Source organism: Pyrgilauda ruficollis, unplaced genomic scaffold, assembly GCF_017590135.1.
Source record: "Pyrgilauda ruficollis isolate IOZ18807 unplaced genomic scaffold, ASM1759013v1 scaffold2, whole genome shotgun sequence".
Taxonomy (NCBI): Eukaryota; Metazoa; Chordata; class Aves; order Passeriformes; family Passeridae; genus Pyrgilauda; species Pyrgilauda ruficollis.
In genome coordinates, this window is record NW_024519206.1 from 28330043 (window position 1) to 28356249 (window position 26207).

Here is a 26207-nt window from a genome sequence, read left to right on the forward strand (position 1 = left end):
CAGCATTTTCAAGAAAATTGAGTGGATAGGAATAAAGTTTTTTACAGAAAATTTGCTTTCAACCCAAATTTATTATAGGATGGATTTTTTTTTAAATTGGCTGCTTCTAGAAGAAAAAAATTGAAAAGCTGTTGTTCTCTCTGTTCTCTTCTGAATAAAATAATTTAGTTTGTTGAATAAACTCCCATTTTATAAGCCATGGATTTAGTCTGTTTGTCCTTTTGCACTTTACAAGGCACAAAATCTGTATAAGCCAAAGCTTGCTGTTACAGAAATAAAGATATTTATTTTTAATGTTATTATGTTTTGTAACTTCAGTGGTTCTGCCAATAAACCCAGGCAAAGTAGGAATTAGAGTAAAACCTCTCCAGTACTTAAACTGTCTGTTGTGTTGAAATCTATTTTCAAGTGTGTGTGTATAATTCTCCTTTAATTCTGCTTTGAAGAACTGCCTCAGATCTCTTCACTGTCAGACTTGAATAGTTTCCCAAAAGCTGTCAGTCCACAGGACTGTAAATTAAAGACCTATTAGCAGGCTTTTTCTCTTATTCTGAGGCAGCTGATGACATTGTCAATATTGTTACTGTGTACTTTGACCATTATCTATCCAGAATTTTTGAAAACTGCCACAAGAGTGCTTCTTTGCAAACCTTTGGTCTTCTGGATAGAAGTATCCCTAAGTTTTCAAAGGAAAGTTATTCTTCTTTTAAAAAGGAAAGTGAAGAAAATTGGCAAATAAAGATATTTCAAGTAGAAGCTCTGTCCCTGCATAATCTAACTTTATTCATGGCTTTAAACTAAAATTTGTACCACAGACTAAAATATATGTAATTAAATTTGTAGTTTTAGGAGAAAATCAGTCCATTTGAAAGTAGCATCAATTGTGTAAATGTAAATTATATTTTTATATTTAATCTTATAGTTAGGGAAAGAATAGCTTTCCAGCAAAATCTTGTCATCAGAGGCCGTTGTCAGTGCATGTATCTGCTGAGATGCTGAAAGTTAGAGAAGATAATACTGCATCTATGGACTTCCTGATCCTTCCTCATCCTACCTAAAAACATGATTCTTATACCAAAGGTGAGGAAATGTATTTTCTAGACTGATGGACTGAAAAAACCATGAAATATGTCAATGAAAAGAGCTTCACAGATGGCCAGAGGCTGCAAATAGGACATCTCACATACAAGTTATGTTACTGGTTCTGACTCTTCATTCTTAATTCCATTTTCAGTGGAACTGAACTTATTCAGTTCATGGATATATTCATGGAATAAGTACTTTCCAACCAGGGACATCTCTGAGTAAGATGACAGGTCTTAACAGAAATGGATGAATATCTGACCACAGGCACATTAGTCAGAAAATGAAGACAAAAGAAATTTCACGCCCCCAAAAGATGAGACAGGTAGCCTGGTGACAACTGACAGGCAGAAGGCTGAGGTATTCAACATTCTTTTTGTCTCAGTTTTTATTGGCAATTGCTCTTCCCACATCTCTTGAGACCCTGACTCTCAAGGCTGGGTTTGAGCACACCGTGCTGCCCCCACTCCTTCTTTTTCCTCTATGATAGCTTTTCTGATGAGCAAGATGTTGTTCTTTTGGTCAGCGATCAACTGTCCTGGCTCTGTCCCTTTCCAATGCCTTTGCTACCCTCAGTCTCCTGACTGGAACAGAGAGAAAGCTTTGGCACTGTGCAAGCACTACTAGCAATAGGCAAAACACTGGTGTGGTATCAAACCTACTCTAAGCACAAATTCAAAACACACCAGCATATGGGCTGCTGAGGAGAATGCTAGCTCCACCTCAGCCAGAGCCAGTACAGCATCCAATTTGTTCAGAAGTTCAGCGTAACTTCTTATACAAGAAGTTGGCAATTGTTTAGCTTTTTCCCTTCAGTGTGTCATACTTTTTAGTCTCTGTCTACACATACAATCCTTGTGTGATATAATCCCTTTTGCTCAGATGCATCTTTGATTGATGTGACAGTGTTATTATTTTGTCAAACATTTGAGTAGGGTGATTGAAAAAATGTCTAACAAATGCATGCATATGTGAGTATTTATTCAGAATGACTGACCCAGCACAGGATTTTTTTCAAAAAAGATGTAAGAATTGAGCTGCAACAAAAAATGACCAGAGGTTTGTACTGGTCACTTTTGAGGTAATGAAGTGAATTTTCCTAATAATAATTTTATTTTCTAGCCTACCAAATACCATAAAACTAAAGCCAGTTTTTCTAAGAAATGAGAATAATAATCAAACTTTGAACAAATGTCTGAAGTTGCCTAATTATTACAAAAAAAAAAAAAAGTTAGTGTGGGTTTTAATTTATTCAGTCAGAACAGGGTTTTGTGACGAAAATTTAATAAAATTGAACAAGAGTGAATTTTTTATGTACTCCTACTACATAAATTCACTCATACACTGAGGTTTGTGGCTTAGTTTTACCCTTTCTGTGCCTAGCACAATTACATATAATTAAATCTGAACACGTTTCTCTCATCGATTCAATTTTCTAAGGTCTCAGAATGTTGTCAGCCATCTGTTCAGAACACAGAAGAGCAACTCTGGCAAACAAAATGCCCTTCTCACTCTTTGTTCTGTGTTGGTTTTAGCTCTATTTGAGTCTCACCATTTCCTCATCTTAAATCTATGAGGCATTTGCCCATAAAAAGGAAGGGGTACAACTGAACCATTGTGCAGGAAGACCTAGATAGGGCTGGAAGAGCGGACTGACAAGAACCTGTGAAGTTCAACAAAGACAAATATAAGAAGGTCCACAAAGATGATGAAAGTACTTGAAAGCATGTTGGAGGAAAGCCTGAGAAAACTGTGTTTAGCTTTGAGAAAGAAGGCTTGGGGGAGACCTTTTCACCATTGTTCTGGTATTTAAGGGGTGGCTACAAAGAAGATGGAGAAATCCTTTTGATAGGAAGTCACATGGAAAAGATGAAGGGTAATGGGTACAGGTTACTCCTGGGGACACAAAAGATGGAAAATTTCACAATGAGAACAATCAGCTACTGGGATAATGTTTCCAAGGAAGCGGTAGGTTCCTCTCCACTGGACACTTTTAAGATTCAGCTGGACAGGGTGTTAGGACATTTTGTCTAGACTGTCCTTCTTTTAAGAAAGGGGGGGCCACATGATCCTTGAGACTCCTTCTAACCTGGCATGATTTGATCTGTAATTCCATGATTCTATGAGTGCATTGCCTGTAGGAGTCCATGGTTCTTGGGTCCTTCCTTTCAAGGCTTTCTAATAGATATTAGTTAAACACAAGTTTAAGCAGGGTCAGCTGCAGGGGAAGCAGCACACAATTCTATGTCCTTTGCTACACACAAGATCAAGTTACATGAGCTCATAGACATTTCTGGCATTCAAGATCTGTGACCAGCTAGATCTCTCATTTTCCTTGAACTCCTTGTGTTTCAAGTTTTTTTTTCTCCCCTGTTTTCTAGTTCGTTGATGAATTTCAGGCTAGGATCTCTAGTTATAATGAGGCTGCCAGCAAAGAAAGAGCTGTTAATGGATGGGTGGGTACTCCCTAGATGCTAAACAGTAGGTGGATGTTCTCAAGACACATAAACTGGGAAAAAAAAAGGAAGAGGGATTACAACCCTTCTCTCAACCACCTCTCTAATGTACGCCCATTGATATTTTTCATGTCCTCCCTCGTACTTTTTTTCTCTTACATCCCCTGATGTATTTTTATACCCTTCAAATAGGACTGACTGATGTTTTAGTTGACTTACATCAAAGAGACGAGTTTCTAACTTCTTTAGAATCATTTTGAAATCCCATTCTTAGAAATAAATGCCATGTTACATCTAGAATCAGAGTTCACTCACTTGGCTGTAAAATAGCTTACAACAGTAAGCTATAAGCTGTAAACTGAATCTGCCAGAGAGATATTTGTTCTGAGAAAACAACAGCTTGAAAATATTGTAGCACTGTAAGGGCAACATCTGCCAAACTTCTTGGACAGTTTGTTTGTACATACACCTCTGACAAAAGGCTCACTCTCTGATCCTGTAGACAGAATTCAGTGTAATGGTTGAAAATGAAAAAAGAAAAACAAACCAAATAAAAAGATGATAGATATTTCTAGAGCTAGTGGTCTATACATCTTTATATGAAATCTATCAAATGGTCAAGATTATCAAATGGTCATGATCGGTTCTGATGTATATAGTTATTGGAATCTTTCCCTCTGCCTTTAATAGATGTAAAAGAAGACTGAATAGAAAAGAGGGCATTCTAGGATTTGAAGGTAACTATCCTGTCCACCCTTCCCTCTTATACTCAGATCTTTGTGTTTAAATACAGTTTCACAAAGTCATCTCTAAATTTCCTTCCCTGGTGCCTTCATTTGCACAGGGCTGAGAGAGACCATGCCCATGCTGACATGGAAACAACATTAGTAGGTTGTTCCTGGCTGCCAGAAATAAGTGGAAAGGGCTACAGATGCTACCGTGAAGTGCCATATTGAAACACAGGACCTGCTTTAAGGAGGCCACTTCTCAAAGGACACGACTTAAAATTAAAGCTGCCAAAGCAACATAACAGAGAAAAATTGTTGATCCAAGTTGCTTGACTGCAATACAGGAATTACTGTGTAGCTTGGCTGTCTGTTAATAATCAGGTAGTTGTCAAAAATCATAACTGTATTTACAATAATTGGAGTAAGCATCTGGATGGTTTCATCATTTATCTAATTCCCAAATGAAAAGTCCATTTGAACTAATGAGCAGAACCTTCATTCATTTGACCAAATGACAGTGCATATCCATGCCCAAGACTTCAGTGAACCCTGAGTTAAGTGCCAAATGAACCAGCTCTGAAAGCTGCACAGCTGCATCAGCATGATGCTATGCCAACAGTAATTAGTTCTAATGAGAGACTATACTGCACTGAGGATCAATCCCAGCATAGCTGAGTGCTGATTTATGTGGACATGCTATATCGTCCTCAGAAACAGCTCAGGGATCTCTCTAACATAGGGGATCATTGCACTGACTAGACACACTCTATATTTTCCTGCGGGTTACAGGTAAAATAAAGAAAAATCATGAAACTTTACATTCTTTTGAATCTTATGCAGTCATTTATGTAAGTGCCAGGAAGGAAAAAAGGGTGAATAAAGCAATTGCTTTGATTTAATATTATATATGATCCACTTCTCATGTGTAAATCCACCTGCAAGATACAAGTGAGGCTCATTGTCTCTCTGAACCTTTAGAACAAGCTGATATTCTGTAGGGAATGAACAATTCATCTGTGTCTGAGGGTCACCCATGTAACAAGTGAATTGGGGACATCAAGATTGGACACAGCCTGAGCTGAAGGGGTTGATTCCTTAAGTTTTAGCTTTCATATTTTCCAGATTCTGTACCACATGAGTATATAACTCTGAACTTCATCTAAAGTGTTAGCAAGTGCTCTTCACGGTTTAGTTAGACAAAAAATCCTTTTCCAGCCCAAGAACCAAGGACACCATCGCAGCTTTGGGCCTAAAAACTATAAACAACAGCAAATTGAGGAGAGCAATCTGGGAGGATGGGAACTCATAACCTGAAGCTGTAATTGGACAATTAGCCCCAATATGTAAATGGACCAAAACTTATAAAAGTGTGAAAAATCATGACTTGGAGTCCATCTTGGATGGAGCCACAGCTGAGATTTTGTACTACCCAAGGTGTATCCTTCGAAAGCCTTTTAATAAATACCTACTTTAATCTTTTAACACTGTCTAGCCTCTGTTCTAGGCAGCGTCTCAAGGCATCAGGATTAGGCACAGGTGGATTCTGCAGTCCTGAGACATATGGATCAAGTAAGGAGCAAAGTCAGGCAAACAAACTTCCATCTCCACAAGGAGATATTTAATAGGGTTCCCAGGGAGACGACCCTCAGGGGAGCAGAGCAGAGCTGGCAGGTTTTTAAGGAAATCTTCCATAGAGCACAATAGCTGGCAATCCCCAGGAGCAAGAAATTAGGCAGGGAGGGCAAGAGATGGGCACGGCTGAGTAGTGAAGTGCTGGTCAAATTAAAGGGAAAGAAGCAAATGCACAGGCAGTGGAAACAAGGACAGGAAACCTGGGAAGAGTACAGAGATGAATTACAGCTGAGGAACGCCAACCTGAGGAAGCTGAACCTGGCAAGGGATGCAAGGAATAACAGAAAGGGCTTCCACAGGTCTGTTAACCAGAAAAGGAAGGTCATAGAAGGTGCACCCACCCCTGATAAACAGTGGTGGAACACTGGTAACAATGGATGAGTTACCTCTTTTGCCTTCAAGTCTTCAATGACAACTTTCCCATGCCTCTCCAGTGGATGGACAGCAGGATGGGGACTGGGGGATCAAAGAACTTCTCACTGTAAGTAGAGGTCAGGTTCATGACCATTTGTGGAACCTGAACACGCATAATTCTATGGAACCCAATGAGATGTTCTCCCAGAGTCCTGAGAGAACTGGCTGATGGTTAGTCAGGCACAATTTTCTCTTGGTGAAGCCATGTTGGCTGTCTCTAATCACCTCCCTGTCATGCATATGCCTTGACATAACTTCCAGGAGGATCTGTTCTATGATCTCACCTGGCAGAGAGTTAAGGCTGACCAGTAACTCCCAAGGTTCTCTTCTTTACCTTTTCCCAGTCACTGGAGACTTTGCCTGAGTGTCATGATATTTCAAATATCACAGAGCATAGCTTGGCAGCTACAGTAGCAAGTTCTCTCAGGACCATGGGATGCATCTTGTCAATCCCAGGGCTCTGTGTTTGTTCATGTTCCTCAGGGAATCTTGGATCTGAGTTGAGTTGCAATGAGAAAAACCTTTTCCTCTCAGTCCCTGCCCTGATGTTCAGGGACTTGAGATGTGTGGGAAGAGAGATTACCATATGTACTGGTAAAATACTACTTCCCTGCAAAAAAGGATGTACAGTAAGAAGTACAGCTATTGGCATTAACATTTTGATGATGTATCTATAAAGTTAGTTTTAAATATTAGAGGTTTTTGACATTCTGTAGCAGAATTACTGATTTCTCTCAGTGAAACTCTTGCTGCCTGGAGGAAATATTTTTAAACACATTTCACCTTCAGTCACAGGAAGTCTATAAACATGTATAGAAATGAGAAGTGAAATTAACTTAAAAAGGAAAGGTAAAGAAATGAAAACATGTATAGCTGAATGGCTTTAATCTCCAAAGTTTCGGAAGAAATGATAGCATAATATTTAGAAAAGATACAAATAGTAATCCAAGGGTAGATTTTTTCCCCAAAGATTAAAGATTTGGTGAACATTTATGGTGAACAGAATTTATTCAATTCCTGTGAAATTTCATTAGGAGTACATCACTCTTCAGAATGTCTGAAGTTTCTTATGACCTTTTCAGTTTGTTTTTATCTTGAAAATTTCAAAGTATCCTGCACAGGAAAAAAATTGTATCAGGATGAAAAATAAAGGAAAACGCTTTGTTGAATGCAGGAAAGGCACCTCCTAAAGTGTCTAGCCTCATATTTCTGATACTCATTTTCTCCACCATTTGGTCTGCAGCCTGAAGGCACTTGATTCAGTCTCTGCTGTGTGCAGTATCTACATCTGGCAGCTGTAAACTTGTAGTGACATTTCCTTGAGAATGGACAGGGAATCAGGTCTACTGAGAGATGTTGACCTGATTCAGCAAGAGCTGCTGTTTTCTTATGCATATGACTATGTTGCTACATTGTAAGGCAAGACTGCGCACAAATAAATTGTTTTGCTATATATTTAAAAGGAGTGGACTTTAATGCATTATTGTCCTTCTTCACAATACTAATATCTTCTGTCTAGTAACGTTTATAGCTGGACCAGTAATTTCAACAACTGGACAGGTAATAAGTCTAAATTCTAGTTTCAGTTTGCAGGAACAAATCGTCTTTGGATTAATGGGAATCATATATGTTAAAATAATTATTTCATAATTTCATTTTATGACTGATCAAACATATTTTCATATATTTTTCTGTCTGACTGAATAACTAGCTGGGTTTTTTTCTTTCATTGCCTGTGTTGGAATAGACTCTCTCTACTGTAATGATCTTTGCCTACTGTATCCATGCTGAGCCTCATTATCTTCACCTGTGGTTTTAATCTTAAATATACAATATATACGAGTGGGCTCAGAAGTACTGTACTGCACAGGCTACCTGAAACTGGCCAAAAACTCTCCAGGTGCAAGGTAGTAAAAAAAATCAAATCCTGGCTTCTTTCACCTTGCAGAGAGACAGCAGTTCCCATTTTACTGGCAGACAAACACTTACACAACTTGCAATATTTTGAAAAGGCATAGCTGTACTGGAGCTCAAAATGAAGGGACATCAGAACTCAGTACAACACGTTTTTCATCATGAGTAAACATCTGTGTAAGGAAAAAGATAAGGAGGGATTTGGTTTTGATAATAACTTATTTTATCTCACTTTGAAATAATCTTGACTGCAGCTACCTATGAACCATTCAAAAATAAATACCAGTCTTCCTACGCAGTACATTAGATTGCTTTGGGGGACAAAAATAATTGAATTAATGGAAGTACTAAGTTTTCTCATAAGAGATCATGTTAAGGCCAAATATGCCCTAAGAAAAAATTATTTATTATCATTATTTATTAATTATTTCAGTTATGCTAACTGCACTGCAGCTGACTTGTAGATAAGCACTTGGAAACAACTTTCATACTTTTATGGTTGCATTTTAGTTGATACAGCAATTTTCTGCCATGAGCAGTAAGAACAAAAGAAAAAAAATTATTATCAGTCCTGCATAAGCAAGGAACCAGAGAAAAGAGATGTGAAACACCTTGTTTAAAGCCAAACATTAGATGGTTAGAGCAGGACTTGAAAAAAACCCACTTGCTTTAATTCTAAGGCAATAAATACAATTTCAGATAGATGTTACCTCCCATCCAGCAAGCTCTCTTCCAATAACTACTTAGCTGCCTGGAAAGAAGGAAGGAACAGGAACAGTGACTCATTGAAGGTATGTTGATTCATCTCATGAGAGTTACTAATGCTTAAAAAAAATACAGCAGCAATATCTCCTGGTCTCTTTTGTGGCAGATGATTCACACAAAAGGAACTGTAGTCAGTGCACTGAGTGGAAAAGGGGAGGAGATGTGTGTTCTCCTGTCTGTAGTGGCTTATAATATACTTCATTATATCCTTTTAACTGCAGCACTTTATCATGAAACTGAATTGCTCCCATACAACAGAAGGCAGCACAACAAGGGGGAAGCAGAGACATCAGAACAGAGCTCTCCCATGCAGCATATAAAGGGTTTTGTGTAACTGATAGCTATGTTTTTTTTGGATGAAAGGCAAAATAAAAGCAGGTGGTAATGTTCATGAAATCAGATTTTGTCTGAGCATGGTAAAGCATCAGAGAGGTTTTTGGAGAGGAGAGAGTGGCTTATTTTACTATGAAAAATTGTTATGAATTTGGCACAGTTCTGAAACTGCTGAGCAACATGTTTAAGTGCTTACAAACAGACACAAGGATATCGATGCCCCTTTCAAATATGTCACATTTGAATGCAATAAAAATCAGTCAAAATTGGAAAGTGTGCATCATACTTACAGTGGTAAGAACCTGGTGTGGGTTTGAAAACTAGACATCCAGACTGTCACTTTTCTGTGATGTGCTTTTATGAAAACACATTCCCTGTGTCCTTTTCTTCCTCTTCTGTGGTGCTTTTCTTATTCTGTAATTTGTTTATTAGCTGTAAGTTCTGCTGTGGACTGTGGCTAAGACTTATAAAGGTGTTTAGGTGCCTGCGTGGTAGCTACTGAAAAACTTTTGCATCACAGCAGGGTCTCATGATGATATGAATTTATTGATTTTTCTGCCTGTCTGTGCAAGATTTCGTCATTTGTAGTGCCTCTTTTACAAGCAATTTTTCATGGCTATTTATTTCTCTGTGGCTGTCCAGGGTCACCATCAGGGTAAGGACTCTGTTGCACTATGCACTTTACTACCACAATAAAAAAAACGTCCAAAAATATGACTCAATTTTGTTTTTAGTGTAGTAACTCTGTACATAAAAAGGGTGCATGTGAAGGGGTGGGGTAGATGGGCCCAGCTAACTGTGTCCCACATTTTCTGTCAAAGATTTTCTGCTCCAGAAAATATATTTGTAATAATTTATAGGTGCCAAAATCCAGAATAGATTTCCCAAGATGGAAGAAGATATCTTTGGTATTGTTTGCTTTTTATCCTGCAGCAGGAAGAAGTATCTACTAAAAATACAAACCAGAAGTATCATGGAGAGGTACAAGAGTGGGAAAGAAAACTGACCTGTTGGAAGTAAAAATATCTTAGACTTCATGGTGATTAGAGGTAGAAAACTTGATGCAGTATGTGAGTAAGGGAGCTGCCTGGTTTAGCCATCTTTTGTGAACTATTTTGCTGGAGTATGCATGAGTCTCCGGAAATGTAAAGCCAACAGGAGACCTGTTCCTGTTTCCTGCTGTAGCAGTAGAAAACATAAAATTGTGAGAGAATTTATGTATTTATAAAACATTTGTTTCTAAGATTTCATACGAGTAGAGAGCTGTCTGCAGTGCATGATTTGAGACAAAAAGCTCTATTTCAAAAACAAAGTCAAGACATTTAGATCAAGAGGGTATAAAAAGTCTAAATTAAGCAAGATAGTGTTACGGCAGCCTTGTGAGAATAACTGCCTTCATGCTCTTAAAAATAGATTACTATTTTATTAACTTTTTAACAAAATTTTACATAAAGTTTTTATTTTCTTTTAAAATGTAAGAAATTATATGTGTTCAAAGTTTCTAAAGTTGTGAGCGGAAATATTAATTTTCCTTAGAACAACTGTACCAAGGCAAGGTAGAAAGGCAGAACCCAAATGGAACATGATTTAACAATGAATTAATTTCCATTGTGATTTAAACTGTTTTTCTTTTAAACTACCATTTAAATCATAGTGAAATGCTGCAATGTGTTAGGCTGTGGCCAGAACTCTATATGAACATTTAGCATCTACCTACAAACACCTAGGGAGAAAATAATTATATTTACTTGAATCAGTCTGTTGACATAATTTGAGTTAACCATCTGCATAAATATTTTAAGCACCATGGATACCACTGTATTGTTATTAAAAACACCTCTACTTTCATTATATCTAATCTAGTAACAGAAAACCTTTCTACTTTAAAACTGAATTGCCTTGGTAAAACCAATAAAGACTAATTTATACTTTCAATAGGCTAAGAGAACAATTGCTAACACTTTATCTAAAAAGTTCAACTTAAAGAAAAAAAGTACCAAGTAGAATACTTTCAGAGTACCAAGATTCTGTTTATCCACTTAGAAGAATGATTCTCAAAAATATCTAAATAATTTAGGCTCAGAAGACCCACCGGATTCAGGCCACATAGTCTGAGGTGACAATGAAGCTTGGTGGGACCCTTTCAGATTTCCTCACTCTCAGCATTTCAAGTTATGGCATGATGTTGGTGACTGGGATTAAAGGTAAGAGCGACAGTGACAAAAGACAGTCAGATCTTCGTGTGCATCCTCCCCCACCCCTTCTTTCTGCCCTCTCTGATGGGCAAAGAAGTTCGTCCCAAGAGGAGAACACCAGGTGGAAATTGATGTATTCTGGAGATGGGAGAGTTGAGATGTTTGTGATTGGCTTTGGTACACATCAGCCTGCATATGGGTATAAAATAATGAGAGATTTTGTGTCTTTTTACTTCAAATTACAGGTAATTACAAAGAATATGTAAACTGATGGAATTACCATATCTTTAATGCCTTACTGACAACATTTTACCCTGCAGTCAATCAAGGTAAGACTGCCCATAAAATCAGCAAGTGAAATAGATATCATTGCCAAACGTAAGGCAGACACAAACAATATGAAAGCATATAATGGGTTTACCATAGTCAACACAATGGATATCCTTCCTTGATTAAAAAACCCTCTGAATTTTTGGAAGAAGAGAATTGTCACAGATTTAGCATATTTGATTTTTTTCTGAAAAGACCAGGGATGGAAAACAGAATTGCAGTGATTGTTGATGAGATGGGTGAAGAGTAGGTCATCAGAAAATTAGACGACTTCTAATTTGGTTTGGGTCAAGTCATATTTGGTATTATAATAAATACCTTTGCACAAGAAGTCAGCATATGTCTATTTTTTTTTTTTTCCTCCAGTAACACAAGGTTGGAGAGGTCAGAAAATAATACATAACAAACAGTATCCCAATGTAATCAGCCAAAAATTCCAAGACAAATGCACAGCACAAGAATTAATGTCATTGTAGAGGGCACTGGAAAACCATTATCAAAATTAATGTTGATAGTTTGGATTACCTGTGTTTAAGAAAGAATTCAAGGTGCAGTGAGTAGGGAGAACCTTATTAACTTAACTAGAGAATGGAACAAGACAAAATATCTTATGAGAAGAGATAATGTGAGTTCGTCTTGCTTAACACAGCAATTAAAAGCTGGGAGAAGATATGATTGCACCATAAGCATACAAAGGGAGAGTAAATGCTAGGAAGTGAAAACAATTAGTTCAGCCAAGGTACAATACTGCAACAAAAATGCATGGCTGTAAAGAAAAGATGCAACCAAACTGTTAGGAATTAGAAGACTTATAAAAAACAAAGATATGAGTCTGAAACAGCTGTCCAGCTGGCAAAGATTCAGACTATTTTCAATAGAGTTGCATAAATTTAGGGAGCTAGGCACAGGTTATGCATTTTGGTTGTTTGTGACTGTGAGGATCTAAACTCAAGGACCCAGAAGGTTTGTTTCTGTCACATGCCTATAGCATCTGGCAATTTTGTGCAGTATAGCAAATATTTACTTTCTGCATAAAAATGATTAGCGCGCATTAAGAAGGTAACAAAGCCTCTGCAGCGTCATCATGGAACAGGAAGTAGACTGGAAATAAGGACGAAGACCTGAGATGAATTACTGAGTGGTAGTGCCAGCAATGGTTTGCCATGTGTTGCATGGTTTTAGTGCTAAGCAAAGTCAGGGATAGCTATGCTCTTTGAATGTCAACCAGTTCCCGCCTTGAACTTTGTGTGAGCTGTAACTGATTTATAAGACACTGCACATGAAATTACTTTTAAAGTGGCATTTATGGCAATGGGAAAGGTGTCCAATCACCCTTGAAAGGAGAGGGGTAATGCTGGGGGGATGCACTGTATAGTGAAGGTCATGAATGCCATATTGACACTGAAGGACACCAAAGTAAAGCAACCTGTAACTACAGTCTGCCAACCTCCAAGCCATTTACAGAAGGTAGCCTTAATTTCCCCACAGCCCTGTGACTAAGATTTTCCACTGGTCAGTTTTAGCCTGTTCCCCAGCTGGATTGTTTATTTGCTGCCTTTGGCTGGCTCCTACCTGCCAGACTGGGCACCTATCCCCATCTGCTAATTTGGAACAAAATAGAGGTGGCACTGGACTTCTCAGATGAGTCATAAATTTGTTTGTTTGCATATCAGGCATTTCTGCATCACCTGCCTCATCTGAAACAGAATCTCGTCTTTCAAAGAATGGTGCTTGCAGTTCTTCAGACCAGGTTTTCTTTTTGTTTGTTTGAAACTTTCATATTGTCCTGGAATAGAATGACAGTTTGCAAGTACTGTTGTAAAAACATTTGGGTCATAAATTTCCCAGAAGAAATGTAATGTTTTTCCACTTAATTTAATAACTTCTTGTGGGCCTCTGGGATGAAGAGATTCCTCAGTGTCCTATGCATTCTATGACATGTGGCTAATGCAACATGCTTTCCAAGGGGGGTGTTTTATAGAAAAGTGACCTTCTGCTAGGAAAACAAACTAACAACTCAATTAAAAGAAACAATGAAGGTCACACCAGTTTCCTTACTGTGGTGAAAAACTAAGCAGTGGAAACATAAGATGCATTTATTTTAACATATGGGACTTTGGAAAGTTTTCCACATCCTGTGGAAAACTCATTGATGTAGTAGAATTGCGTTTTAGGATGCCTCTGGAGAAAGATGTGATAGAATTATTAAAATTTGCAAGAAAATATATTAGTCAGTCATGTGTTAGAGCATTCAGCCTGGATGAATGAACACTTTTTGGGCAGAACCAAACAGCCATGGGAATGGTGGTCCCTAGTCTGCCACTGTCACTTGTCTGATTTTGGAGGAGTTACTTATGTCTCAACTAAGTAGCGTAGAAACAGCTGAACCCCAGAAGCAGCACAAGACCTTCCATGTGCAGATGTCAGGTATTAGAGTGCTGTGAGCATCCCCTGCCCACAGAGCAAGTCCACCCATCCTGCAGCCATGCTGCTGCTCTCATTAGCAAGCCACTCCATATGATCCCTTTCACAGCTCCCAAGTCCAGTGATCACTCCTTGGGGAGACTTTTAGGGCACTTTTAGGGGTTATCAGCCAAGTGACATCCCTGAATGCAGTGCTTATAAATGTTCCCAGCTTTTTGCAAAATTAATAAGAAAGCTCTTTCCTCTCTTCCATGTTAATGCCAGGACCAAACACAAGCTGACTTTTACCTCTAAGCCTCATTTTTTTTCAATTGCAAAAGTGACTTGCTGTTTACTTCAGAATAGTAACAGTGAGACACAATTCATTAGTGTCTGTGGATTTTTTGGAGGTGCTGGAATGAGAGGAGCTACAGAAGTGAGTATCTCTTCCATTAGAATTATATGACAGTGTCATTGAGAGAGTTTTCTGGAAACAGTGATGGTCGATGCTTCTTCCCAAATTACCACAAATACGCCCCCTCCAAAATTTGCTTTCAGGAGCAAATCTTTTCCAAAACTTGAGATATCTCTCAAACAGAAAATTCAAATGTGATTTACTCGACAAGCATCTCAGGTATGAAATAGCTACATTTTCATACTTATAACTCTAAAATCTTCAGTCCATATTTCATAAGCATACAAAATATATAGGAAAAAAAGGAGAATGCATTCTAAAAGAGAATGCATCCTCTCTTTCTTATTCTAAAAACCAGGTTTAATTTTAAAATAATCTGGAAATTTTGACCAGAGATGGAAGCCCTGACTTACAGAAAAATTAATACCTTATTAATTTTTACCTCAACTACCACCTTTCTAAGCAATCCTAGCCATTGTCAGCTGACCAACTAGCTGTGAAAACAATGGGGTCCTGTGTATTTACTGGTGTATGTAAAAATTGAGGCTTCAGGTAATTCTACATCTCTGTCAACTGTTCCATGCATGGTGACAACTACAAGCCTGCCAGACGAGTTGCTTGGTAAATGGAATAGCTAAAGTCTTCAGCCACATTCATAGTAACAGTTTATTTCTGTTTTTTTTCTCGACACCATTCCTTGTCAGCTGTTTGCAAAAGCTATTTCTGAAATAAAAAAAAACATGGTCTTCCTTTCCTTCCTCTATCCCCCCTCAGAGATGGCAATCTGAGGTTTTGCTGAAGGCATATGAAGTTACTCTTCAAGATACTGCAAATGTCACCTCTTTTTCATATGAATCAGGAGAGTTAGAAAATCTGCACAATTATTAGACCCTAAGATAACATAAGACTCAAGAATTATTAGGCTCAAAAACAGAATGCAGTGAAATTATTTAATGAGTGTTCCTAGTAACCACGTTTGTGCTCAGAATAAAACATGCAAACTCCTTTCCAAAGACTTGAAGCTAAGAATTTTAATAGACCGAATGATTTGTTTCCCTAATGCATTCACCAAGTGCAGCAAGCTGATTAAAATACTGGATACTGTAGAACTTTTTTTGTTTCTGGTCTATACAGCTCAGCTTATATATCATTAACCATGTATTACAGGTACACACAGCTATTTTACACATAAGGGAAAGGTAAAATGGAATTTGTACGTGCAGGATGTTGATTTTGACATTTTCCTTTTGGAATGGTAAAAAAGTAAAGAAATTGAGAACAGGCTTTGTAGGAAGTCCTCCTTCTCCAGTGAGAACTGTACCTGTATGAGAAGGCAATGAATAGACAAAAGCAATCCACTGAGTGAATCAAAACAGCTTTCAGTAAATATGTGGTGATGGTCTTTTTATGTAAAAAGATGGTCTTTTTATGTAAAAAGCCTTTAATACAAAATAGCTGTTCTATTAGAGAATGTGATAGATAGCTGAAAAGCAGCTTGCCAAAGGAAAGCTTCTTCAGAGTTTGGGGATAATTCTGTAATTACCTTACTGACACAAATTTATGTTCCTATTTAGGAACAAATTCACATATTAATTTTACAGGACCTCTATAAAAAGGAGAGAGGCTTAAGAAGCAGCAGAACTTACTGTAGAGCTGTGTAAAGTACTTCTGAAATTCTGAAACTTTACTCTTCATTTAAATGAACTACAGAAAACTGTAAGTGCAGACTAGAACAAAAAAAACACCCCAAAAATACATAAAGCAAATATTAATTAATAAATGTGTAATTCAGTAGAGAGGGTGTTTTTCTCTTTATTACTGAACCCACTTTTTCATATGTGACCTGTAGAACACTTAAGTCACAGGAAGGCCTTTTCCTGGAGCTCTCAAAATTTCAAGCAATAGTTTCCAGAGAAAAAGGGTAGAGTGAATGCAACTATCTCAAATGAATTGCTTTGTATTTTTTAGCAAATAGTCTACATAGTTCTTACAGTTGTTTTTCATCTTTTCTTACAGATGATATTTCAACTTATTCCATCAAGAATTTATAATCTAAAGTTTAGATTCAGAGACATGAGGCAGAGGTTAAATTTATGCATATGTCAGGTCTCAGCAAAGTCAGTGAATCTCAAGCATAGGTTTAAAAAGGTTTAAAATTAAAGTCCTTTATAATGATACTCTGAGCACACTGCCACTTTCTTGAACTGGTACATCTATTCAGTGAGCCACTGCAGCAGGATTATTATTTACCCTGAGCTGAGCTCAAAAGAATTTTAGTGGCTGTCAAGTTATGTTTACACACTGATAGCGTCACTTTTTAGCTAAGTGACCAACAACATGGTTGGTCTGATTGCAGTGGCTGAGAACACCTTCCATAAAGTATAAGAGCAAGAAGCCCTGAAGATGCCCACCTCAGCTGATTGTAAGTACTACTTAAATTCAAAGGGAAATTAAAAATAGCTGCCACTTTATTATTAAAGGGCTTTGCCCCTTGGTAAAGCAAATAAGACTATTCCCTGTGACTCAATAGGAGAAATTTTCATTCATTGAAGTTGCAGCTTAGAGAAATTGGATTAAGCAATGAGAAAGAAATTTGTTGCAGAAAGAAAGAAAAAAAAGTCACCCAAATGGAACTTGGCATTCTATTCTTATCTGGAGGGAAAAATTTAAATGCATTTTAAAGGAGCTTCTTAGTGGTTTCTAAATTTCTACATTCTGATTTGTGTGTTTAAACTTTGGGAAGCATTGAAAATGGCTCTGCTTTCAAATGAGTTGTGTGTACCTGAATCACATCGAATCTGCATAACAGTACAGATTATTTAGGGCCCACAAGCTAACTGCTTCTCTTTCAACATTAATGACTTGCTGACTTTTGTGCATCAACATTTTGATCTGGGTCCTTGGCATCCATGAGCAGCTCCTGCAGCCAGAGGAAGCGCACATCTTTTCCCAGTGCCCCAGTGCTGGAGTGCAGGGAGGCTGTAACATGCTGCTAGAGGCTATAATAACAACCGCACATAGCACAGAGGGCCTCTCCCTGCTCCCATTTATGGCAGGGTCAGGGGAGAACAAAGGAGATATAAAACGTGTTTCCCACTAATTCAACTGCTGCAATCCACTAAGCAGGATTCAGGTGCGGCTGAGGATTTCAGCACCTTCCTCGGAAAGTTTGCCCCTGGGCCATTAAAAATGGTTTGAATAATAAAATTGACTTGCCTCTTGGTGTCGTTATACCCTCGTTTTCAGATCAGCAATTTTATTAAAAGATAATGCTGATAAAGATTTATTTTTATGAGATATTTTATGGCTTTTAAATATCATATGCAAGTTTTCAGCTCTTTGGCTTCTTGGAGTGCTGATTAGGATGGTGCTTCTTTTTTCCTTCTTTCCCCTGTTTCCAAAGCAACCATGAAATAAAATAGAAAAGCACACAGAGCCGAAGACATAAATTTTGAAGAAATAATTCTGACATGCAATTTTGGAAACCCTTTTCAGGTCAGTGTCATTTTTGTAATTGATGTTACCAGGTTTATTTGTCTTTGTATTTTCCCCTCAATAAACAATTCAAATATACTTCAAGCACTCCTTTCACAAAAGGCAACTTGAAAACATGTCAAGCAGCTTGATTTGGAAGTTTTTCCAGAATTTAGACAGCTTGCACATTTTATTAAATTGTACACATTTTTTAAAAGCTACTATTCAACATAATACTTCAACTGACAAGAATAGTAATAGGAAGTGTATACTTACATTTCAGCTCCAGTTTGATGAAGTCAGTGTTCCCCAGATTCTCAAGAAACACCCCATCTGAGGCTGATGTTTTGAAGTAGAAAGAGATGTCTGCACTGGTTTCCCCTTGGAAGGTGGAGAAGTGGAGGTAAGATGATGAAGTAACGAAAGAAGCTGCGTTCCAGTAATTCCCTGCAGAGGACAGACAGGAAAGACATGTTTCAGTGCTCCCTTGAAGCTGTTGGAGAAGTTGGAGATTTTAAGGTTCATCTATGCTTCGGTGCTGTCTGTGCTGAAGAAAGAACCCCAAGCACCTTGATTCTTGCTATCTCCATTTTGTTTTTCTGGGCATGGTGTGTCACATTTCAGAAGACAGAGCATGTTAATGGTAAATTTATTTTCAAGCTCTTAATTTATCATATCCAGTCATACTCAAATGTTATTATTATATGTTTATTATAGTAAGACTATCATGGGAGATCATTCAGAGGGGCAAAACACTGACTTGATATCTGCTTCACCTCAGGCACATGCTTTGCTTTCATATATTGCTGCATGTGTGACTTGTCTTCAAAATTATTCTACACACCTACACCCCCTCCTGAAAGTCTAGCCATGTCTATCAGAAGTAAATTAATTTAAATCACAGGAAATATCCAGTAAATTAAGCTAATCAATACAGACACAATTAACATGTGCACCTAATAGTCCCCTATTACATTGCCACTGGAGAAATATAATAATTAATAACATCCAAGAACTATTACTGTACTTAGCTAGAACGACAGTCAAATTCAGTGCAAGGTAGCATTACAATGCAAAAAAGAAGTAATAAGATATAAGAGCAGGTAAGATTCTCTTAATAAGAAGATCATAAGATTCATAAGAGAAGGCTTTGGGGTGACCTAATTGCTGCCTTCAAGTACCTGAAGAGAGGTACAAGAAGGATGGAGAGGGACTTCTTACAAGGGCATGCAGTAACAGAGCAAGAGGGAATGGCTTCAAACTGATAGCCAGTAGGTTTAGATTAGAGATTAGAAAGAAATTCTTTACTGTGAGGGTGGTGAGGCACAGGAACAGGTAGCTCAGAGAAGCTGTGGATGCCCCATCCCTGGAAATGTTCAAGGCCAGGCTGAACGGGATTCTGAGCAACTGGTCTAGTGGAAGGGGTCCCTATCCACAGCAGGGATGTTGGAACTAGACAATCTTTAAGGTTCCTTCCAACCCAGGCCATGTTATATTGATTCTATGATGATCATATAGGTGATAGAGTAAGCCAATGAGAGACTGAAACAGCTCATTTTGGTTTCATCAGAATGCTTAGATATCCAGCTTCAGAAATTTATTAGAATATCACTCATGATGTCATCACAGCTAAGCCCTTAGTATTCCAGCTAATAAACATGATACTACTACTTTCCATTCCAGTCCAAAGTCCCAGATATTGGTTTTCTATTGTTTGATTACTGAAGTATGTGATAATGCTATTATTTGTCTGGTTAGCACTGGATGAATATGAATGAGGATGGTTGAAGTTTCAGAAGATCAGCTGTGATGATACATTACACTACTGACCCACACCCATTTCAGAAGTTTTATTATTTGAGTAATTATTAATCTCTATTCAATTTTAAATCTGAATTAGCAGATGTTTTTAGGTATAAATAAAAGCATACTATTGCTTTCCATAGTACTATTCCATACCCTATATTATAATTCTGCCTCTCTCAAGGATTTAGGGTATTTGGAAAAAGAAGCCATTTTCCATTTAGTTCAATGCATCCCAAGAGGAAAGTTGTAATTGAGATTTTGTGCATGTATGTGTGTAAACACACATTTGAGTAGTGAAAATGGGAAGAAATAGGCATTCATGAAACAGGTATGGGTTTGTGAATTAACCAGTTCATCTAGATCAGCTAGTTTTCAATATGTATTACTATTTACCCTCCTTATACAAATGAGTAATTTCCAGATTGAACACTACTAATGATTTCTATAGAAAAGTCAATAATCTTCATATCATAAACCTGCACGGGCAAGAGATATCTGCTCATTATTTGCAAGTTTGCTCTTTGAAAACATACCTAGTGCTAAAGCAGCACAGATAAAAAAGGTCTTGAATTTTATTTTCATTCGTAGTCTCAGGTCTCATTTTCTGTCACTTTTCAAAGTGCTCTCTTAATATCAGGGTTGCTTACGGTTTAGATGCATGAGTGCTATGTCAATAATCTGTAAATACAGGGTCCAGATGGACTTTGTATATGCTCTTCCATTTGCAGATGTACCTGGACATCTCTATTTTATTTTCCTGAGACCTACAGATATGCTAGCTGCTGGCAGACCCTCAAAAAAGATTTTACTTCACTTGCTGAATAAACTCACATGAAATAAGTGGGACTCAGACAAAAAGCCAGGAATGTATTAATACCATCTCTGTTCAGGAGCCAATTTTGCTGCCCTAAATAACCTTGTAGAAATGCTTCAATTTTTTTTAAACTTAAATAAGTATTTTAGATCTCTGGCTTTATATTCCTTGAATATTACTAAACTTGTTAGCCTAAAACACATGACAAGTAAAATTGCTGTGAATGTGAGAGATATAAAATTCAAGTATTACTGGAGACAAATCTCTCTTCAGTGAGAAAGGTGTCCAAGCCACCTCACTTCACCAAAAGAGAGCAATACAGTGCATTATTTTAATTAATATTTCAATAAAGTAAGAGTAGGACCTGCTATATGAAACAGCTATATATTTTGCAGTATTGTATTTACATTTTTTAATTATCTTACAAACTTGAAACCATTAAATGCAATTTGACATAGACTTAGTCTGCAAGGCTGGGACCCTGTGGGTTAAATCCTTAACTATAAGAGTGCATAACCTAAGGGCTGGTTTGCCTTTACAGGGCAGTAGTTTTCAGTTGTATGTGACCAGCTGGACATCTCAGAGTTTTTAGGATTGGTACTGTTTGTGGGTTTATCCAGCAGGGTGCAGCCCTATGGCAAAGATTTCACATTTTTACCACAGCACACTTGCAAGAAAGACTGCTGCTTCTGAGTGCCACTGCAGGGCCAGATAGGCAGGTGGGTTCAGATGGAGCCTTCATCACCTTCTTATTGAAACAAAATGAATCAATTTTTATTTAGAGCTACATCCAGCCTGCTGAAGAGCAGAAATCACTAAGGATTTTGCATTTAATTCAAAATGTTACAATTTGACTTTGCAGAAAACCTTGTCTGCAGATGTTATTGGTGAGATGATAAATATAAATGATGCAGACAGAATTGGAGAATCTGCACCTTGAGAGAGACATCTTCAAAGACTATTCATGAGAAATTCCTATGAAGATAAAATCATATTTTTGCACTCTAGTATACATTCATTTCAAATCAGTTAAGGGAGAAAAGTCTTTTTGTTAAGAGTACAATAGAAATGTTTTGCCAAACATAAATAATGATTTTTATCATAAAATGCTATCTTTTGATAATAAATGGGCTCCCTAAGGAAATACTGTACAAAAATCCACTTTACACACATTATTACAGTTTCTTGCTAGGAACTTTTATCAGTCACTATGCCTCAAAATTTCTTTGGTACATTGTCACAATTCTTTCCTCAAGTGGTTTGAACATATTGATCCTACAGGCACTTTTTTCCCGCTTTAGGCTGACAAGCTGTAGATGGAGAAAACTGGAACTGCAACTTAAACCACAGTGTAGAGGTATGGCAGCAGGAATATCAGACAGAAGGTGGGAAAGGGAGTTTATTTAGAAAGAACAATATAAATGGTAAGTTTTTATTTTAAAAACATACCAGAGTCTAAGGATAATTTTTATTGTATTATCTGAAATACAAAATTATAATTTTACTTTCTTGTTTGAAACCTCAACTATAATTTTGTAATGAACACCACAGCTTTGTTGTGCAGTTCTGTTGGTTTAAACTCGCTTAGTGTTTAAATTTGATTTAAACCAATTAAACAGGTACAGAGCATGCTGCTGTCATGGAAGCACAAATACAAATCAATCAAGACACCAGACAAGCCTTTTCAGTTGTTTGCAACTCAAGATAAATGTGGAGATCTGCAAGGCATGGCTGTGTTTTTCATAAAATTTCTTGGTGGTGGCAGTAAGCCTTAGGACACAGGGCACATGGAGGCAGGAAAGAGAATTGCTGACCACAGTGCCGGAGGAAACTGCCATGGATGTTTGCCTGGATCCAAGCAAGAATCAGAGTCGTAGTTGAGACAGAGGTGCTTCAATGCACCAAGTAACGCTTTGTGATTCTGTTTCAATTTGCGTCAAGGTTGCTCACAGCTCTGCCTCTCTGCTGTGAAAATTAAAATCCAACTCGTTAAGCTCCTGCAAAACACTCTTACTGCTTTCTCATTAGTTTTCCTAACCCTGAGCTATGGTGTTCTTTGTAATTTGTATGATACAAAAGCGTCTCTTCCACTGCTCCAAAAAGACAGTCTCAGACAGGTGGCTGCACTATAATTGCAAAGGTATAATTTTTACAAGAACAGCGATGGTCTGTAGCCACAAGAAACCAGCCCTACTACAAAAGTTAATGAGAAGGGACATCTTAAATCTCAGATAAAAAGCTGAATTAAGACTTGAAGATTTTTCCCATGAAGTCCCACCTCAGTAAGAAGGAAGGAGACCCATAACACTGACAGGGACAAACGCACTTTTTGATCTGAGTTATGCAACATGAACAGGCATCTTTTAATGTGTGGCAGCTCTGTAACTTGAAAACATAGAGTCACTGGCCTTATAGTAATCAGCCTTTCAGCATCTGCCTTGCAATATTTTTGTTCAGAGCTCCCTTGCTGGTTCCCATCAATATCTTCTTTCTTAGCATGATTGAAATTCATGCTTTAACACCATCAATTTCACTTTTACATTTAAACCCCATTGAAATGGATAATGGCAATACCAGAACTGTAAAAGACATCAGTGCTTTTAGCCCTGCTAGGCAATCGCACTAGAGAACGAATGCTGCAGTGTCAGGCAGCTCTTATGTATTACAATAGACCAAAAACCTCCAGGGCCCTCATCTGCAGCAAAACAGATTTTCTATCAAAACCATTATGTGAATAAAATGTAAGAATAGTCTTCTATTTCAGAGGAGATGGATGTGTGAATGGAAAACTGTTCTGTGGCACAAAGTAATGGATTGAGATTATCCATACAATTATGCTCAACAAATCAAGTTGGTGGGGTTTTTTTCCTTTCTTCTTTTTCCATTCTCAGATAGGAACTTATGCATGCACACAGAGCAGTTTGGGTATCAGTACAGCAAAAATCACACCTTAGACTCAAGTCTTCAGATCCATTTCAGAGTGGAACTGGCTGTAATGAAACCAAATTTGCTGTTGGACTTTCTATTTGAAAAGTCAAAGAAAATTGGCAGTGTTTCTTGCACTGAGTTGTACTTTATTGTGAAAGATGTAACCATGACCTCAAAGCAGGGCAGGTATTTTTCTGTAATCAGTGCTAATCTTCGGGGAGCTGAGATCACAGCTTCAGTCTGAGCTGGAGTGAGGAGTGTGTTGGGGGAGAGGAGAGCAAGGATGGCAAGTCGTCGGCATTCTCTCCTTCGCTGGGAGAACTACGATGCCAGTGGCTTCTTCCTGACTGAAATATCTGCTTGGTGTCATTTTTCATTGTGCTAACATGCTTTGAAACCTTTTGTTTTTTCTGGCCTGCAGCTCCATGCTACATCTACTATGTTTCACTCTACTACATTTACTATATTTAATGCACATATAATTTACTGTATATGGTAATTTTTGCATTTCTTTGGTTTCTTTGGTACCCATAGAATCAGTTTTGACCAGCTCCAGTCCTGAATTCATTTGCTTGTTGATGAATTGTTTAGAGCCTTGGGCTCCCCTCTATCAGTCAGTGCCCTGTGCCTGTATCCCTTTGCCCACAATCCCACATTCCCAGTTTTCAGGACTGCTGAATATATCCCAGTTGTGCATTTCTCTGCCCACTGCCATTATTCTTATTGGTCCTGCACCTGGGCCACAACAACCCCACACACTGCTGCAGGCTGGGGGAGTGCAGCTAGAAAGCTGCTGAGGAGAAAGGGATTGGGGGCTGACATCCAGATGGATACATGAGCCAGCAGTGTGCCGAGGTGACCAAGGGCATCTTGGCCTGTATCAAGAGTAGGGTTGCCAGTAGGAGTAGGAAAGAGGTTGTTCTGCTGTACACATCACTGGTGAGATTGCACCTCAAGCACTGTGTCCAGTTCTGTGTCACTTGCTTCAAAAAGGACATTGAGGTGCTGGAGTATATCCAAAGAGGGCCACGAAGGTGGGGAAGGGTCTAGGAAACATGTCTTATGAAGAGCAGCTGCAGGAAGTCGGGTTGTTAAGCCTGGAGAAAAGGAGGCAAAGGACGGAGTGCCTGAAGGGAGCTGTAGTGGAGTATGGATCAGTCTTTTCTGCCATGTCTTAGGTAAAAGAGTGAGAGGAAATGGCATTAAGTTTTGCCAGGGGAGATTAAGGTTGGCTCTTACAAAAGGTGTCTGCATGAGACACCTGGGGATATGATTTAGGTGATTTAAGCAGTGATGGTGGTGCTGGGTTGACAGCTGGACTAGATGATCTTAAAGACCTCTTCCAACCTTGATGATTCTGTGGTTATGTTAGTCATCAATATCTTATTCTGCAAAAAGTAACTACTTTTTAGTATTATCTATATAAAATGGGGTTGTACCATAAGAAGATAAACAAAGGTAACACAAACTAGGTATAGTACTCCTGCCATTAGAGAAAAAAAAAAAAAATTTGAGTCAGGGCTCAAAATAGTCCAAGCCTGGCAAGTCTGTGGCCTTGAATACTCCCTGCCATACCCAAAGACTAACTAGAGATATCAATAATGTGTTTCTTGGGCTATGGGTTAACAATTTATCAACATCACAGCAGAACATCGCTTTAAAAGAAGCATGTAAATTGCTACTTAATTTAAAATTAAGATGGTAGTGTCCTGATTTACTCAATCCAAACCTGAATCAAGAAAAATAAACCAGAAAGAGCTGCTACACGTGAAGTTGCCTTAATAGCAGAAAAGTCTTTTGACAACACACAGGAAAAATAGTCCCCAAGCAAACAGATGGAGAGTGTATTAGCACTGTATAACAGCAAACTGACTTACCCCCTTTCAGGCTAAATAAAAATATAGGTTAGATTTCAATTTCCAGGTTAAAACTAGCTGTGTATTCTTCAACAAAGTAACAAATGGTTGGAAGTTCAGAACAAAACCTGCTGAGAATATCAATACATATAGAGATGAGCTCAGAGTTAACAAAACAGAAAACTTAGCTCTGCAGTGGTTACTGTCAAGTTAAAGACAATTCAGATTTTAAAAGATAAATCCTTGGTTGCAGAATTTTTTTTTACATTGACCTTTTTATACCTTGACTTTTTTTTTTTTTTTGCATTGACCATCTAGTCCAAATGCCTGACCACTTTAGAGCTGACCAAAAATTAAATCATGGCTTTAAGAATGTTGTCCTTAAATACTGTCTTAAACACTGACAGGCACAGGGTATCAACCACCTCTCCAGAAAGCCATTTCAACAGCTTGATCACCTTCCCAGTAAAAAAATGTCCCCATGTCAAGCATGAACCTTCCCTGATGGGTGCAGCTTTTAGCCATTCCCATGTGTACTGGCACAGGGCACCAGGGAGAAGAGCGCAGCACCTCCTTCTCTGACTCCTGTTTAGTCTCCTGTGAACCAGAACTCCCAGAACCCTCTCTGCAGGACTGCTCTCCAGACACTTCTCTCCTAGGT

General features: G+C 38.1%; 1 protein-coding gene across 1 annotated transcript in view; it reads right to left on the reverse strand.

The window, feature by feature from the left end:
* The window catches only part of CNTNAP2 (contactin associated protein 2), a 1012072-nt gene that overhangs the window by 88719 nt on the left and 897146 nt on the right, over nucleotides 1-26207 (reverse strand). The window contains exon 16 of the mRNA XM_041466404.1: nucleotides 18419-18589. Within this exon, the coding sequence (XP_041322338.1) occupies nucleotides 18419-18589 (171 nt within the window). The remainder of the gene's footprint in view (nucleotides 1-18418; nucleotides 18590-26207) is intronic.